The following is a 16,186-nucleotide window of genomic DNA, read 5'->3' as shown; positions in this document are numbered from 1 at the left end:
TATTGGTAATAGGGTCCACATGCTTTCCTGTTTCTGTTGCTTTTAAAAAGGCAGATAATTAACTTGGAATGTGCAAGCTCTGACAGTATTTTGTCTGTGCCTGTGTCCAAACCCATTTTTACATAAGCAGATGGAGAGGATCGCAGGGATCCTCAGCAGTGTTGTTTCTGACTGTGGTTACCTGTGTGCTGCTGGGGTGTCTGAGGTGCTGGTCCTGCTGCTGGTTGTGTCAATACAAGGGCTTGCTGCTGCTGAAGGGGGAGATGGCTTTGCTTTTACTTATCCTTTCTGCTTCTGTGCTGTCTGACTGTTTGGACATAGCCCTTCCTGCTGACTGCTGTGCTCATCTCTTTTCTGATCCAAAAGAAGACAGTCAGCTTTTTCCCACTGGGTGTATAATGTGTTGGACTGGTTCACAGAGGGGTCTTGTGAGAGCCAGAGCCTGCACAAGTAAGTGGCAGCAGCACGTGTCTGGAAGAGGGAGTAAAACCTCTCCATTTTTGGCAGTGGTGAGCTGTTAATTTGCCTTTCTGCATCTTAGGAAACTGTACCCTTCACTCCAGGGTGCAAACTGTCCAGTGCTTTATAGGGTATGCATGTCTTTGCATTCAGTTATTTGCCCCACTGGAACTCCAGTGCTCTGTTGCACTGTAAACTCTGATGTAACATGTTTTCCTTCCCTAGATGAGTTAGAATCAGCACTTACCAAATTATCATCTCCAAGCTGACGAGTGCTCTACTGCTGTTGTGAAGGGTCCCCTTGGGAGGTCAAACCCACACCCTTGTCATTTCCACCTGAGGGTTCTGGAGCACAAGCACACCAGGATTGCTGCTGCCCAGAGATTTGGAGACCACTGCTGTTCACAATGTTGTGATTTGCCACTAAGCTACTGCTTAAAAGCTGCTTGGAAGAGTGATCCAGTCCTGGATCAGCATATGTTGTAACCTCAGTGCTGTTTATGACAACTTTCAGTTGTACAAATCTCAACCAAATACCCATGCAGGTCCCAAAAATGCCCTTGTCTACCTCTTCCCAGTGGGCATGTTGAAGGTTGCTTGTTGTAGCTGAGTCCTGCGCACTTCTGCACTCAAGCCTGGAGCTTCTGTTACCAGAGCAGTGGTTTAAAATCCACAGTGTCTTGTTTCCTGCTGGTTCTATTCCCATCCTTGGACTCTTTTGTCTAGTGGAGATCTCCTTTGTACCAGATTGGTCAGATGTTTGTAGAATGGCAGCGCTGTGTTTTGACCTGGTGCTTGTGGAGCAGCTGCACTCTGTTGTAGCAGGAAGAGTCTGGTTGTTCAGATTGCTGGCTTGGCTGAGCACCTCTTCCTGGAGCAATACAAGGGAGTTGGTATTTTGTCCAGGGGCCTTGACCCTAGAAATTTTCCCTGAGGGGTCAGTTCAGTGGCTGCTTGTTTGGTGTTCGTGAATATTTTTTGTTGTTTTGACAAAGAAGAGCAGATCTTGTTGGACTTCCAGAAACTTTCAGAGGGAAGCCAGCAGCAAGTGAAAATTCTTAGAACATGCATGAGAAGGGTTAACGTATCATTTTGCATGCCTAAGGACAAAAAATGGACTAAAATAGACAATGTGTTGGTTACTAGTGTTTTTGGGTTTATTAAATATTTTCCCATCTAGAATGTTGGCTAAAATCCAGCTCAGGTCAGTAGTGAGGTGTTAACTGTTTAGTTGTTTGTATAAAATGTTTTCCCTCCCTCCAGTCTGTTCCTCCCACCAAACTGGCAAGGATGCCATTTCATTCCTGTTTGTACAGAGCAACATCCCTTGCTTTGGTCTGAGCCAATTCACTTCCCTTCCAGGGACAGTTGGGTCAGGATTGGCCATTTGCTGCTGCCTTTGTCTGGGACTTCCTGGAAATGCCTGAGAATGTTTGCTGTCAGGCAGAGATCAGAAATAGATCTTGCATAAGAAGAGCCACTCCAGGAGAAGACTGTCAGGGGCTGTACTTACCCTCCTTGGAGCCCAAAGCTGTTTCCAATTTCACAGCTGACACACAGGGAGAGAAATGGAGACTCTCTAATTTGTGCAGATAGTTGTTCCTTGTGATCTTTCACAAGGCTAGCTATAACTGCCTGTTGAACACTAGTCAATTTTCTTCCAAAAGAAGAGGATTCTGACAAAAGACTTGGTGGCAGGTGGAGCTCATAACAGACTGTAGATTGAGGATGAGAAATTCCAACTTAAATATTTTTAGTACAGGCCTGAGAGTCAGATTTGCTTTCTATTCTGATATAATATTGACTTGCTGTGTTATGTTGGGCTGTTCAGGGCTGCATCTCAGTTCTCCATTTCTGAAAGTTGCATTTCCTTTGTGCTGTCATGGAAGTGTGAATGTTAGGGTGAGGATTCTGATTTGTGGGGATTCAGGAGCAGTGGCTGCAGACTTTTCTGCCTGCAGTTGCTGCAGGCTACAGCCACTTCTATCAATACAAAATGGAATACGTGGAGATTTAGGTTTAGAGTGTGGAGCTGTGACAGCTGTGACTGAAAAAGGCTTCCACATGGTAAGTGCTGTAACTTGTGGGTGGGATAATCATCTGAGGACAGTGGTACTTAAATCATAGCAATGTGAATCCCTGGAGGTGAGGAGCTGGAGTACTGGGTAAGGCTGGTTACATTTTATGTATGACCTTGTGATCCTTCTCTTGTGCAATGTCCAACTTCTCTGTCCAGTGAAGCAGAGCCCAGGTTTGTGCAAACGTCAAGGTCAGCTCAGCTTTTGCATGCGCTGTGTCACAGGATGTGCTGCAGCTGTGATGTACAAACCCTTCACAAACTTTTCCTTGCTCTCTTGAAGATTGCAGAGCAATGGAAGAATTTTTTGACCACACTTATCCATCTTTGGAAATGGTTTCCTGTTATTCAGGACTCTGGCAGTCCAGTGAATCCGGGTAGAAAGGAACCACGCAAAGGATTATTTTTTGTTTCACCTTCACACAACCAGGAATCAATCTCTGGAGGCATTCAAGGCTTGTGTAGCTGGATTTGGTATTCAGCTTTTGAATGTGATAGGTAAGGCAGTGGAATGGGCAGCTGAGGTTAATTTGAGGAACTTTAAAAGGCTGCACTTGGTTTTAGCAGCTTTTTGTCTGAAAACAAAAAAACCCATACTGAACATACTTTGTTCTTCTGGAGCATTTCCCCTCCTGGTAGGAGAGGGGACTTAAAACACAAATCACTTTTAGTGTGAGGATGCTCAGCACACTTGTGACATATTGAGGAATATTTATCTCTGACCACAAAAGCAGTTACTTACCTTGTGGGATTTCCATTAACTCAGCCATCTAATGAACAGTTCTGAGACAGTGGAAAGGGGATGAAAGTTTTGATCAGGAAGCTGGAGAAAGGCAGAATAACGTGTTTTTCTTTCGTAGGTGGTAGTTAATTTCTCTCACCCAGTTTAACCTGGAGTCTAGTTCAGTGTTCAGAGAGCTAAGTGGAAAAATTCTGATCCTACGGGAAAATAATTTGTGGTTCCTTCACACAACTTGGACTTTAGGCCAGGGAGTGCTGTGGATTTGTATTGTTTCATCCAGGAAACCGTGCTGACTCAATCTTTAAAGCACTTGCCAGCATGCTGACTTGGTGATCCCATGCCCTGTGGAACTGGTTAAGATTAGGTTACCTCCCTGCCAGCTCGGTGATGTGAACGGGGCCAGCAGCTGAAGGATTTCCCAGCCTGTTGCATCCAAGATGTGACAGGAGGTGGATCTGAGGTGCTCCCTCAAGGAACGGGGCTGTGACTCCCAGGGACTGCTGGTGTCAAGCTGCAAACTGATCAGTTGGTTTTCCTGCGGTGTCCTTGTGCCCTTGAGAGCCTTGCAGCTGCTGGGCTGCATCTGCTGACCCCAGGTGGTGCTGCCCTGCGCTCCAACACCCTCACCCTGCAGACAGATAGAGCACTGCAGGTCTGGGTGTCACAGAAACGTACTCTGTTGGAAGGAAGTGGTGTGGGCAGATCCAGGAAGGATCCAATGGTCACATTAATGGTTTTTCAGCACATGGACACACAAATAGCCCTCCTGCCCATCAGAGGGATCTGGTGGAAGGTCTGAGCTCTCCTGATGGGTTTTTGTTGCATACAGAACTGGCTTATCTTCAGTTTCATGGTCAGAAGTCTCTGTCAAAAGCTCACTCTGCAGCTCAGCAGTACAAATGAGAGCATCAGTGGGTACATAGCCTGTGCAGCCCTAGGGACTGAGCCATGTCACAATTCTGGGGCTGGAAAGCCAAAATAAAATGTCAGTGTAGGCTCAGGTGGGAGTGGCAGGTAATGGTGAGGGATGTCTCCAGAATAAGGAGCATTTCAGTTTGAGCTGTCTGCTGACTGCATCTTTTCAGGCTGCCTTTTTTGCTGAGCTGCAGCTGAGCTGCAGATGAATTATGGGAATGCAACAGGAAGGTAGGTGATTTCTTTCAGCTAATGGCAGGATGGGCTGGACTTACAATTTGTGTTCTGGCCTGAGTTTTGAAGGTGAAAGTAGAACATTTCCATTTAAAGCAGAAATTGTATTCACTTGAACAAAGGCTCAGTTCTGGCATTGGTCTTTTTAATACGTTTTCTAAAAGCTACTTAAGTCATAGAGTGGTTGGAGCTGTGCTTCCAAGAAACCTAATGAGTTTATCTAAAAAAAATGAAACCAACACCTCAGCAAACTTTTATTAGATTAGTAAGTTGAATTAGTTTAGAAAGTGTCTGATGATCAGCAGGGCAAGTTGCAGGAACAGCCTGAGTTTGCATACTGGGGAAGGGGGCATCCATGGGCCTTTCCCTTAGGCTGGCAGTGCGTGATGGTATCAGCTCTGCTGGAACTACAGCCAGAGCACTCCAGGGGTTTGCACTTCATCCCCAAATGTGCAGCGAGTAGTTACTGATAAGCAGTTCCTGAAATTACTTCACGCAGGCTGTATTTGCACACTCTTTTACAACCCCAGGCTTGGGGTGGTAGTAGTGCCTATTAGTTGTGACCAGTTAGTTGGCCACAAGCTCTGGAATAAACTCTCCAGCTTGGGTCTCAGTGGTTGAGAAAGGAAGCCACAGTCACTGCTGCAGCTGCTTGTGCAGACCACATCTCACACTGCAGTGTCTTGTCTTTGTTTAGACATTTGCTGATAGTGGTCAGAGCTGGGTGCATGGGCTGCTGTACTGGGCAAGGCTCACTGGTTTGGCTGTCAGGGCCAGTTATGGCACAGAAAGGATTCACCTGATTCTGACAGCAGTTCTGGCTGCCACAGGATGAATCCTTGCTCAGTTTGTCTCTGCAGCCTGGGGTAGCCAGGCATAACTGCTGCTGGGAGGTTCCCTTTGCTGTTAAGCTTTTCAGGAGCACCCACACAAGTTTGTAAATCAGTGCTACAAATGCAAAGTCTTGCTAATTTTAAGAGGCAATTTTGGTATGAAAGTAGAGAGAAACTTCAAAATTTTAATGGCTATTGTCTTTACTGTAATTTACCACACCACATATTAATATTAATTTGGGCATTCTTTTTGTTAAGCAGTGACACAGGGCGTGACTTACACCAATACCTTGATAGTGAGAAAGCACAAGGCTTTAAACATTAGTACATTAAAGAAAGAGCTGAGTGATTTTACTGACCATGCAATCTGAACTTTCTCTAGGCAGATCTGGCAATGTGAAGTAAAAATCCCACTGGCTGCTCTGTACTGATACTCCAGCAAGTTCTTAGGTCTGGAAAATTACTTACCTTTTGTGCCTTGAATTTTTGTGTATCTTAAATAACAATTTGCCCCTGCTTCATAAGAAAGCTGAGAGTTTTTATGTGTCCTGTGTTCTAACCACCTTCTTGACATATTGGTTAAATTTTGGAAAACTTAAATGTCATCTCCTCAAAATGTTTTACACAGTAAGCCAAGCTATTTTATGTGCTTTCTATATATGTGAACTGGAGAATTGGATGGATTTTAAGAGAATCTAATTGCACTTTGAGTTTTTAAGGTCTCATTTTGAATGTAGTCTTTGTATTTTATTGCTTTTGTAGTCTCTTTTTGCATTTAAAAACATTGATTAGAATATAATGCCTTAAGAACCTGTTAATAAATGTCTTTTACCTGGAAATCAATGCCTGCTTTTACCTGCTCATGATTTTCCTATTTCTGATAAGGCTCTTCCATTTTGTTGAGAAAAATCAAAATGGGAATTCCTGTCATCAGTGTTTGGGGCTCCCCACATCTTCTGCAGTGAAACTCCAGGGCAGTGAGTAATCCTAGCAAGGCTCCAGCAAGTCTTCTTGATGCAGGTCTTGCAGAGTACTGCAAATATTTCTTTTGAAAGGCTGTTTAATAGGTTAAATATACCCAGGCTCCCCATTCCTCTGCAGTTACTCACAGCGTAAAACTGTCGTGCCAGGGATTGGGTTACTGCCTTGAGCTGTCTCCCTATATGTGAGCTGGAGCTGCATTTACTCCTGGAGGTGGGGGGGAGAAGGTTTATTTGAACCTAATGAGATTTTTAAAGTTTGCATTCAGGGATTTTGCAGAGGTGGCTCAGATGAGGCTGCAAGCTCAAAGTTCAGTTCTGGAGATGTGATGCCTTTCCCCTCATTCTCTTAGGAGACAGCAAAAATCAAGGATTTTAATTCAGCATTCTGCAGGTATTAAGAAAGATGGGCTGGAGAATGGAATGTGATTCTGCCAATGAGAGGTCTGCAATTCATCTGATGCCAAGTGAGACATGATCAGCATGTCAAGTCCATGTCCTCATTGAGAGCTTCCCTTAGGGGTGTCCTGATTTTTATTTCTATTTGCTAGTCCTCTAGGAATCTTCTGCTGCCTAAGCCAGGAAAACTTGCAGCAGTTCTACTTATTTGGGTAAACAGAGGCAGGGAGGGAAATAGGGGAGGTGCAGATACCTGTTCTTGCAACTACAGCAGAGGAAATTCTATAGTTTGTGCTCAGACATCTCATCCTGATTCCCCAGTGTGCTGTGTCTGGGCTGTCAGGGACATGTGGCACCAGAGATGCTGGGGGAGGTGGGACTCTGTGGCTGAATGCATTTGCTCTGTGTGCTGGCTGGCTGAGGAATCCTGTCTCCAGTGCTGCTCAATTTCCAGATGTCCCATGCAAGAAGCAAAGCTTCTCTCTGCCACACAGGCAATGTGTGGTTTGATACATGTGCAGATGTGGCTTTCAGCTGTTGAAAATGAAAGGCTGATATCTGAGGCATTTGAAGAATCTTGCTTCAGTTATACTTCCATTTCCTCCCCAGCAGTAGATGAGATGTGGAAGAAAATTGACCACCATCCTTTTGATCTACTCACTATATCGATAATGCTCTGATTTGCTGCGTCAGCATGGCTTAATAATCCTCAGTTGTTGAGAGAAATGAACTGCATATGGAAATCCTTTCTCCAGATGAAAGCAAATTTAGATTTCTCTTAATTGCTTCACTTAAAAAAAAAGATAAATTCTAAACTGCTTGTGAATAGTGGAAAATTATTTACTGCTTGAGGAAAAAATAGCATTGAAAAGCTCCTTGATATCAGTTGGCAAATGTGAATTTGTTGATGCCTTGTCATGTAGGTTTTTTCAGAGCTAATCCATGATGTGTTCTGCTTCACTGTGTCACCTTAATCCAAGAGCATTTTTGAGATGTACAGGAAAGGGGAAGTGAACTTTGATATGCATGAGAAGATACGTCTAAATATATATAAATACATACTTTTCTTTTTAGTAACTTTACCTAGTTAAGGGGGCTGAGTGCAGCTCAGGTTCCTAGAAAGGGTTGTTGATGTGTGCATCAGTACAGAGAGGCCCCAGTGTTACCCATTGCTGTTGCAGGCTGTAGAGCAGCGCTGTGATCCCTGGGCTGCTGTTACTGCTCTGTGTCAGACAGACCTGGGCTGTGGGAAGCTGAAGAATGTGCCCCTGGCTGCACAGAGGCTGTTGCTGCTGCAGGATGCTGCATCTGCAGGCCAGCGAGTGCTGACACGCAGCGATGCTGGAGGAGCCTGCCTTGGAGCCCCTGGAATGTTCTCGGCCCACGGAGCTGTGGGCTGAGGAGATAGCACAGGAATGTGCACCAGAGAACTTGCTCTTTTCCGTGCAGCTTGAGCTGGTAAATGGGGCTTAGCCAAAGGATTTACCCTGCTCTTCCATCTTGCTGCTTTAGTGGTGGAAGGGATATTTTGTGAGCGGTTCAATGCATTGGATGTCTGTGTCAGAGTTCTTGTCCTGAGCTGTTGAAACAACCAGGAGAACCCTGGATTTTGCTGGGAATTACCTTGCAGCAATGCAGTTGGTATTAAAGGGCTCTTGTACATATCCATCTAATGTGCAGAGAGTGGTGTGGAGGATCTGTAGACCAGAATCCCAAGGACCTCACAGTTAATAATGATCTTTGGCCAAAGTGAGGAAAGGGAGAGAGGAGGAAACTGATGTCCCTGGACCTCCAGGTGTCTTGGAGTGATTTATAGTGGCAAAGGTGTCAAATGTGGTATCATTCTTTAACTGTCCCTCAACCACAGGAAAATCTGTGTGGAAAACCCACCTGAATGCAAACACCAATGTCCTCCCATACTGGGGAGAATGTGGTTTGAGTGGCCCTCAGGCCCTAAATGTGATTTCAATCGAGTGTGTGATTTTTGAGTTGTCCAGTGGAGGGGAGGAAGACTGTCCTTCTGTTTCATGTTTTCACACAGCTTTACCTGGTAGTTGGACAGGTTACCTGAGCTCGTGGAGGACCAGCTGTGCACGTGCTGAGGTGCTCTGTGCTGCAGTGCACAGTGAGTTAGGGTTTTATTGGCTGTGTAGCTGCTCCAGAGTTGCCATGATAAGCAGGGTTGGTGATGTTTTAGGAGGTATCCCTTTTGTACCCTCCTGAGCAGCACCCTACTAATGGAGTGGAAAATACAGATTTCTATGTGCATGGCTGAGCCCCACCGAGCCTTTGGACACTGGAGTGATTCTGCTCCATGCACATCTGTGAGCTGCTACTTTGTCTGTGGGCTGCTCGTGCCTTGTTGTAGTGGTGAGAGCGGAGAGAGGGGCGATCCTGGGGAGGATCGATGGTTTGAATGTCCATTATAACTCTCTCAGGTTTACTTTACAGCTACAAAATGGTTAAATCTATTCTCTAGAGATAACTAAACCTACGGTCTTCATCCTTGGGAGTTTCTGCCTCCTGGAGCTGTGTCTGCGGTGTTCCAGGGAGTGTCTGGGGCAGCGGTAAGGCTGTGCTGAGGTCAGTGTGCGCTTGTTCCCGGGGCGCTGGCGGTAGCTGCCGTGAGGATGCGCGTCTCCCCGGGGAGGTGCAGCACACGTGGCACCGCCCAGAGTTTCTGTGTGCCTCAAACAGGGACAGAACAGGTGAGGCGAGGGCACTGCGAGGGTTTCGTGGCTCTGTGGCTGTGAGGGTGTTGGTGGTGCCCTCTGATGGATGGTGCCGGTGGGCACTGGCCCAGTCCCTGCCTTGCGCTGGCCCAGCCAGCCGCTTCCTCCGGGTTGTGGGGACTAACAGGCTGATTCACACGTCCTGCAGCGCTGTCCCTCAGGAGTCACCTTGGGCAGAAACGCTTTATTACCCAGTAAATCGATCGAGACTTTAATATTTCTATTTAAGCATTTAATATTCCATTTAAGGAGCGGCCACTGTAGTGAACTCAGTGCTGTGAGGAGAGGTGCAGGCACAGCATCCCTGTCACAGTTCATCAGGTTACAAATGCTGGTCCCCTTTGCAAAAGAGAGAGCGATGCGTTTTTTTTCCATTAATAAATCTCCCTTCTTTCCCCTCATCTCACATAGGCTTCTGGTAGTTGCACAAATCCTAAATGAATGCACGGTGCTTTGAGACCTCTTGGGATGAAGTGCTTCATGGAAAACAAAATGTTAATCCCTTTGATTAATTTTTAGTTGGGTTTTCAGTAATAGCCTCAAGTCAGGCTCTGGACCATAGAACTCCTTGGGCTGACCTCCAGGGGAGCGTCCTGTGCCTGTGGATTGGGGATTCGCTTCCCTCTGGCAGGGTGATGTCGGTGAGGTGGGACAGTGCCACTGCCACTTTCACCCTGCCCTCGCCGGGGACTTTCTGCTGCTGGTGTTGGGCTCTTTAAACAGGCGCAGTTTCCCATTTCAGCAGAGTTTCAGGGAGCTGTGGTTGCTGATGGGATTGGATCCGGGAACAGCAACGGGGAGGGACGCGAATGGGGAAGACCTTCCCTCTGTGCTGGCTGTGAGCTTGGAGCGGCGGGGGGCAGGGAAGGGAGCACAGGGGATTGCAGGACTTGGGGGCGAGCAGGCACAAGAAGCCCATCGGGAAAGCGGTGTGTGAGCGCCTTTCCTGGCCCGCCGCCTTGGGGTGGTGCATTCGTGCAGCTGCTTCGCTATCAGTTGTAAAGTTGGAGTTTAGTTTGAGTAACCGAGCGATTCCTCTCCAGCCTTTTCTCCTCCCTCCGCTTTCCGTTCCTCGGCTCTGCCTTGTTTGCTCAAGTCAGGAAGGGGGAGGGCATGGAGAAAGTTAATAATTAATCTTAACTCCTTCACAGCCGTGGGACTCAGTGCTCCTGGTATTTCCAGACCTCCCTTCTTCCGCAGACCTGTAAAAGTGAAGGGGTGCGTGTAGCCGAGCTCGCTGTGTGTCATCAGCAAGAGGCAGTGGGTGTCCCATGGCTCAGCAGCACGGAGAGGAGCCCAGGGCACTTTCTGTGGGTTGAGATGGTTACAGCTGCCGCTCCTGCACCGAGGGGAGGTGGAGGGTGGAAACACGGTGTGCGTCCCCTCTGCAGAGCCGGAGGAGCCCAACACCCTCACGGGATTTTCACTTCCTGGTGGAGTTGGATTTGCCTTTGTCATTGGAGGGGAGAAGCAAAAACCACTCCTTCTCGGCAGGCACTTCTCTGGGAGGTTGTGTGCGTGAAACCTCCAGTCACAGGACTTGCCTGACTGTAGGAATTGTGGTTCATCGGCAGTTCCCTGGAGGTACGTGCCTTTCACTCTGGAATCCACCAGCTGTTCTTTTGCTTGAAAAGAAGATTCAGTTCATTTTCCCCCAGCTGCGGAATACTTGTCTCCCTTCAGAGAATCTGCTTCTGGGATATTTTGGTCCCTTTAGGAAGATAGAGCCTATGACTTTAATGGTTTGGAGCATCTTTTGAGCTAAATGAAAGGTGTATAGAAATAATTTAACACGGTATTTAATTTGCTAATGGCTGTATTGTGCTCTCTGAGTGCAGGACTGCTTATTTTTCTTTCGTAATGCTTTGGATTTTTTGAAAAGAGTGAATATAAAAGCAGCACCTTCCTCATCTTGTAATGTAATAATACTGTCCTCTTCTAATACGTTTTCTTGAAGGCGTGCTAAGTGCTGCTGTGGAGTGCTGTGCTCAGGATGTGGCTCAGGGCTGGCAGGTGCTGCCCGGGGAGCTGTGGGCAGCCATTAGTGCGAGCAGTTGCTCGGTTGCTATTCTGGTGCCACCAGCCAGCTCCAGCTCCTTGTGACCCGTGGGGGACACTGCAGGGTGGCCACGCTCAGGCTGAGCCCCTGTGCCCCAAACCTGAGTGTCAAGTGCTGCGGTGTGGAGGAGAAGGGGCCTGCTGAGTCTGTCTGAGGACAGCTGGGTCTGCACAGGGGGATGGGAGATCCAGGGGGGTTCTCAGTGTCCCCTCCTGATTCTGCTGAAGGTGTGTTAGTGTTTCCTGGCTGAATTCCACATCTCCAAAGGGATCTGCCAGGTGTGTCCTGGTGCTGTTCCATGGAGAGCACGGATGAACAGTGAACTGTCTCCTTTCTAACAGCCTTGCAGAGGTGTGCAGTGGTGCTGCTGCCCCCGTGGAAAGCTGGGCATGTGGCCAGGGAGGCTTTCTTCGGAAAGTGAGCACAGCGCAGAGCTGCAGGCACTCACTGGAGTTCCTCTCGCAGGGACTGCAATGGGCTCTGCAGGGTGGGTGCTTGTGCTGGAAGGTCCAAGAGATCAGGATTTGCCTTGAAGTCACCCCAGAGGAGTGCACAGTTGGGAGTGGATAGAGGGTACATTTGCAGGGAGAAATCCAGAAAGCTGGGAATGCCTTTTTATGCCTAATCTCTGCCAGGACTGTAAGATTTCTGAGAAGTGCTAACTATGTGATGTGGGACCTCTGCCTGGCATGAGTGACAGTCTCTAGCTGGTGGAAGTTTTCCTTCTCTGGAGGAATTTGTGAGCAGTCTCCACCCATCGAGTTTAGAATTGTTTCCAGAAGAAATGGCGTTTACCTGGCAGCCTCTGGAAACTTGTTAACTGTTTGTATGATGTTCTGAGAAGGAGTTTTGTTAGGAGAACTGAAATGCATCCTCCTGCTGCACTGATGGACTGATCTGAACATTTCACACTTCTTCCACTACTTTGGACTCCGGAGAAAACACCTCCCGAGATCTTTCCTGCAGAAAGCAGTGCCTGCGGCCACAGTAAATGACTCGGTGATGATGTGGGGCCTGTAATTAGTCTGTGTCAATATCCTGTTGGAGTAATCTCTGGACAGGCTTGCCTAGGTTGCACTTCTGGAGGGTGCAGTGAGACTACAGGTCCCTGTTGTTGGGTGTTTTTCCAGTTAAGACAAAAATCTGAGACTGACACATCTTTTCTGGCTGCTTTGTTACATCTTGGTGTTTTCTTTGTAGTAGGAGTTTGACTGACTCATTCATTCCTGAGCAGCAGCAGTGTTTTTCAGGGCATTTGGTAGATTACCCTAGAGGAAAAGTCCTCCCAAAAATCTTTTGATACAGATGCATTGAATGAGAAGAAAGAGACAAAGCTGTAGTCCAGGCTTTTACCATTTTTTTGGGGTATTTTTTTTTTATTTTCCTGCAGACGCCTTGCTGGCAGACCTGGAATCCACCACCTCACATATCTCCAAACGACCAGTGTTTCTCACAGAGGAAACTCCTTACTCCTACCCCACTGGAAACCACACGTACCAGGAGATTGCTGTGCCACCCCCGGTGCCCCCACCACCTTCCAACGAGGCCCTGAATGGCACCGTGATCGACCCCTTGGACCAGTGGCAACCCAACACACCCAGATACGGCCACCAGCAGGTGAGTGGGTGGGAGGGTGCTTGTTTTGTGGGTGCAGGATCTCTCAGGAAAGTAGGGAGGAGGGAATAGGAAGAAGCGAGGATGAATTTGGTTATGAACAGAGCAGGGAAATGCGGGGAGGTGGGAGTTTTTATTAGAACTAACTGGTTGGAACAAATGGCAGAAAAGAATTTCAAAGTCATCATCATTGTGCTGACAAAATGGTGGTGTGATGATATTGGTGTTAGTCATCTGTCTTGAGCCTGTGGAAGGCAGACTGGGGGTTTCCAGCACAAAGCTGCAACTCATAGGCAGGTCTGAAGTAAGGGGAAAACTGTTGTTCCTGGTGTAGCTCACCTGACAGAGACTGCCTTTTCTAAACAGCAGATTTTTTTTTTTGTTCTGCTGGGCTTTGTTGTGCCCTGTCAATGCACGGGTTTGCAATGCAGTAGTGTACATGTTTGTTTTGTATTGTTTCCACAGCCTCAGTCCCAGTCTCCTATATACAGCTCTAGTGCCAAAAGCTCCAGTGCCTCCGTTCCTAGAGACGGGCTCAGCTCTCCTACTCCGCGTGCCAGTGAAGAGGAACACGTCTACAGGTATCCTGTCCCTTTCCAAAGATAAGCCTGACTCACAACTTGAGCCTGCTGAGGGTCAAGCTGCCTTCTCTAAGTGGAAACAAACACCGCTCCCTGTGTGTGTTACATTTCTTTGTGTCAGTTTTGATTGCCTCTTTTGTAACATGCCACTGTAACTTTCATACTCACTTCAAACTTTGACCTGGCCCTTCAGCTTGCTCAGCTGCAGGAGGTTAAGGATCCATCAGACACAGCAGGATCTGGATTGTGTTGTGAAGGATATGATCCAGACACAAGTGACAAATCCACCCCCCTGTTAAACAGCACAAAAGTTCTTCAGGAGGTGGATGGCCTTTGGGTTATTTTTCCCTGGGAACACAGTACATGTGGCCTGGAGGGATGTGCAGAGACTTGAGTTTTCAGGTAAATTCAGACTTCCTAAAACTTCCATCTCAGTAGGTGATTGATAGATAACAAGTTTACACTTGCAAAGGCAACTACTCTCACAGAGGTTGGAGGAGTTGCCTGCACAGTAGGGCAGACCTTTCTCCTGACATAGGGTTGAGTGATACAGAGGCTGTCAGAAATTCATCCAAGGCACCTTTTTACACTTTGGAGACTGGTGTTTCTTTGGAGTCATGATCTAACCATGCCAGCTCTTTCTGCTGAGCAGGAAGTTGCTTCCAACCAGAACCAATTCTGGGTAGAGCTCAGCTCCTCTCTGGGCAGCCTAGCCAGAGATGGCCCAATGGAGATGGTAATTGCAATTTTTTCAGATGACTGCATGCAATTAGTATCAAATAAAGGTAATTACAGCCATAAGTCATCTTGAGCAAGGGTCTGGCCTGGCTTGGTTCTGGTGTGAATTGTTGCTGGTGTGTTGGTTTGGTGTGAAGTATGTTCTCAGATTGCAGTTACTCATTTTGTTTTTCAACCTAAAGAGAAGGATAACTTTCCTTATGGAATTCATAATTGTCACTGGTGTCAGAGTCCTTAACCTGCTAGATACTAACTTTTTGAGCATAACGTGGTCCTGTGCACAAGGCACAAGTTCACATTTGGGATTTGGAAAGTATCTTTATTTGATAAAATAAGAACCTCTAGAGCATTAAAAGTTATTTCTTCATTTGTAAAACCAGGAGAAAAAAAATGTTCCTGCCATTGACAATGGAAAGACTGTTACTACAGTGCAACTGCTATAAAAATAACTGCATTGATGTGAAGTTCTGCTTTGGAACAGTTTGCAGTTCTGCATGGTAAATTGTATCACCCATATAAGACTAGCAGTAATTACAGCCAGTGCTTTATACATGCATGTGTATTTAAACACAGTAGAAAATAATAGCAATTTACTTCCTTATAAATTGATTAGAGTTCTCCAAATAAAAGGAGTGAGGACTTGGGGAGACCTTGAGTGTTGCAAGAGGCTATGACATATCCTACTGCTTCTCAGTTTCTGCTACTAACCTGAGGTTTGTGCTTTGCCCCTCCAGTCTGTGCTAGCCCTGCATTCCCTCACTCAGGGAGGAGGGTGTTACTGCTTGGTGTGGTGTCAGCAGAAACAAGTTATTTTCCCGTATGTGAGCTAATGGTTCTGCTGCTGTTCTGTGCATTTTGAATCTACAGACAGTTAACTCTTTCCTACAGGGCTGAGCAGCACACAGTCCTAAAATCAGAGGCCCTGTCCATCAACGCTATTTTTGTAATTTACAAGAATAGCAGTGGCTGTGTTTAGTCGTGTCACAAAGCACGTGTCTTCTTAACCCCCAGAGCTAAAAGCATCACCCTGAAAAGATCACAGCACATGTGTGAACTTTGGGAACCTAATGAGTTCCCCTCCATCCTTCTGCTGTATCTTGATGCAGAAGTCTCACATTTCCCTTTTATCTTCAGTTTCCCAAACAAGCAGAAGTCTGCAGAACCATCTCCCACAATGACCAGCTCCTCTCTGGGCAGCAACCTCTCAGAACTGGACAGACTCCTTTTGGAACTGAATGCTGTTCAACATACTCCTGCCAGTGGCTTCACAACAGGTAAGGAATAGGAATTTGGGATGAGTTGATAATTTAATTCTCAGAATAATAGCTTGCTTTTTCTTTCCAACATCCTTAGTGAGGGAGACCTCTGCATCCCTTAATCAAGATTCATTTAGTAAAGGTGGGATTTCTTGAGGTCTGAGGTGCAGCACCCTGCTCAAAGCAAGGCAAACTTCAAAACTGTCTCTAACTAAAGTTTCAAAGTTAGTTTAGGTTGCTCAGGCCCTTGCACTGTTAAGTTTTTAATATCCTCAATGATTTGTACTTGCCTGAAATTACTATATGTGTGTGCATGGAATGGGGCTCTGAATGGCTCTTTTCTGCTCCCCTTTCTTCAGATGAGGCTGGCAGAAGCCCATCACTGCCCAGTGTGGCTGGCCCTCACTATGTTGTCCCAGAGAACAGCAGCTCAGGGGGAGGGAAGGCTGCACCCCCGACAAAAGAAAAGCCAAAGCGAAATGGTGCACGTGGGATCGAAGATGTGCGTCCCAGCGTGGAGAGCCTGCTGGATGAGCTGGAGAGCTCTGTGCCAAGTCCAGTGTGAGT

At 46.8% G+C, this 16,186-nt stretch overlaps 1 protein-coding gene across 19 annotated transcripts in view; it reads left to right on the top strand.

The window, feature by feature from the left end:
- PXN (paxillin) overlaps positions 1-16,186 on the top strand; it is a 62,132-nt gene that overhangs the window by 28,191 nt on the left and 17,755 nt on the right. For 17 of the 19 annotated variants that reach the window (XM_086855517.1, XM_086855533.1, XM_086855521.1 and 14 more), the window contains 4 exons: positions 12,821-13,047; positions 13,510-13,625; positions 15,498-15,637; positions 15,979-16,180. In XM_086855517.1, the coding sequence (XP_086711643.1) occupies positions 12,821-13,047; positions 13,510-13,625; positions 15,498-15,637; positions 15,979-16,180 (685 nt within the window). Of the gene's footprint in view, positions 1-10,230; positions 10,276-10,718; positions 10,956-12,820; positions 13,048-13,509; positions 13,626-15,497; positions 15,638-15,978; positions 16,181-16,186 lie in introns of those variants that run through there. The other 2 variants (XM_086855530.1, XM_023937871.2) reach the window with 2 other exon arrangements.

Source organism: Cyanistes caeruleus, chromosome 18 (genome assembly GCF_971803275.1).
Source record: "Cyanistes caeruleus chromosome 18, bCyaCae1.hap1.1, whole genome shotgun sequence".
NCBI lineage: Eukaryota > Metazoa > Chordata > Aves > Passeriformes > Paridae > Cyanistes > Cyanistes caeruleus.
This window is presented reverse-complemented; position numbering and strand designations above follow the sequence as displayed.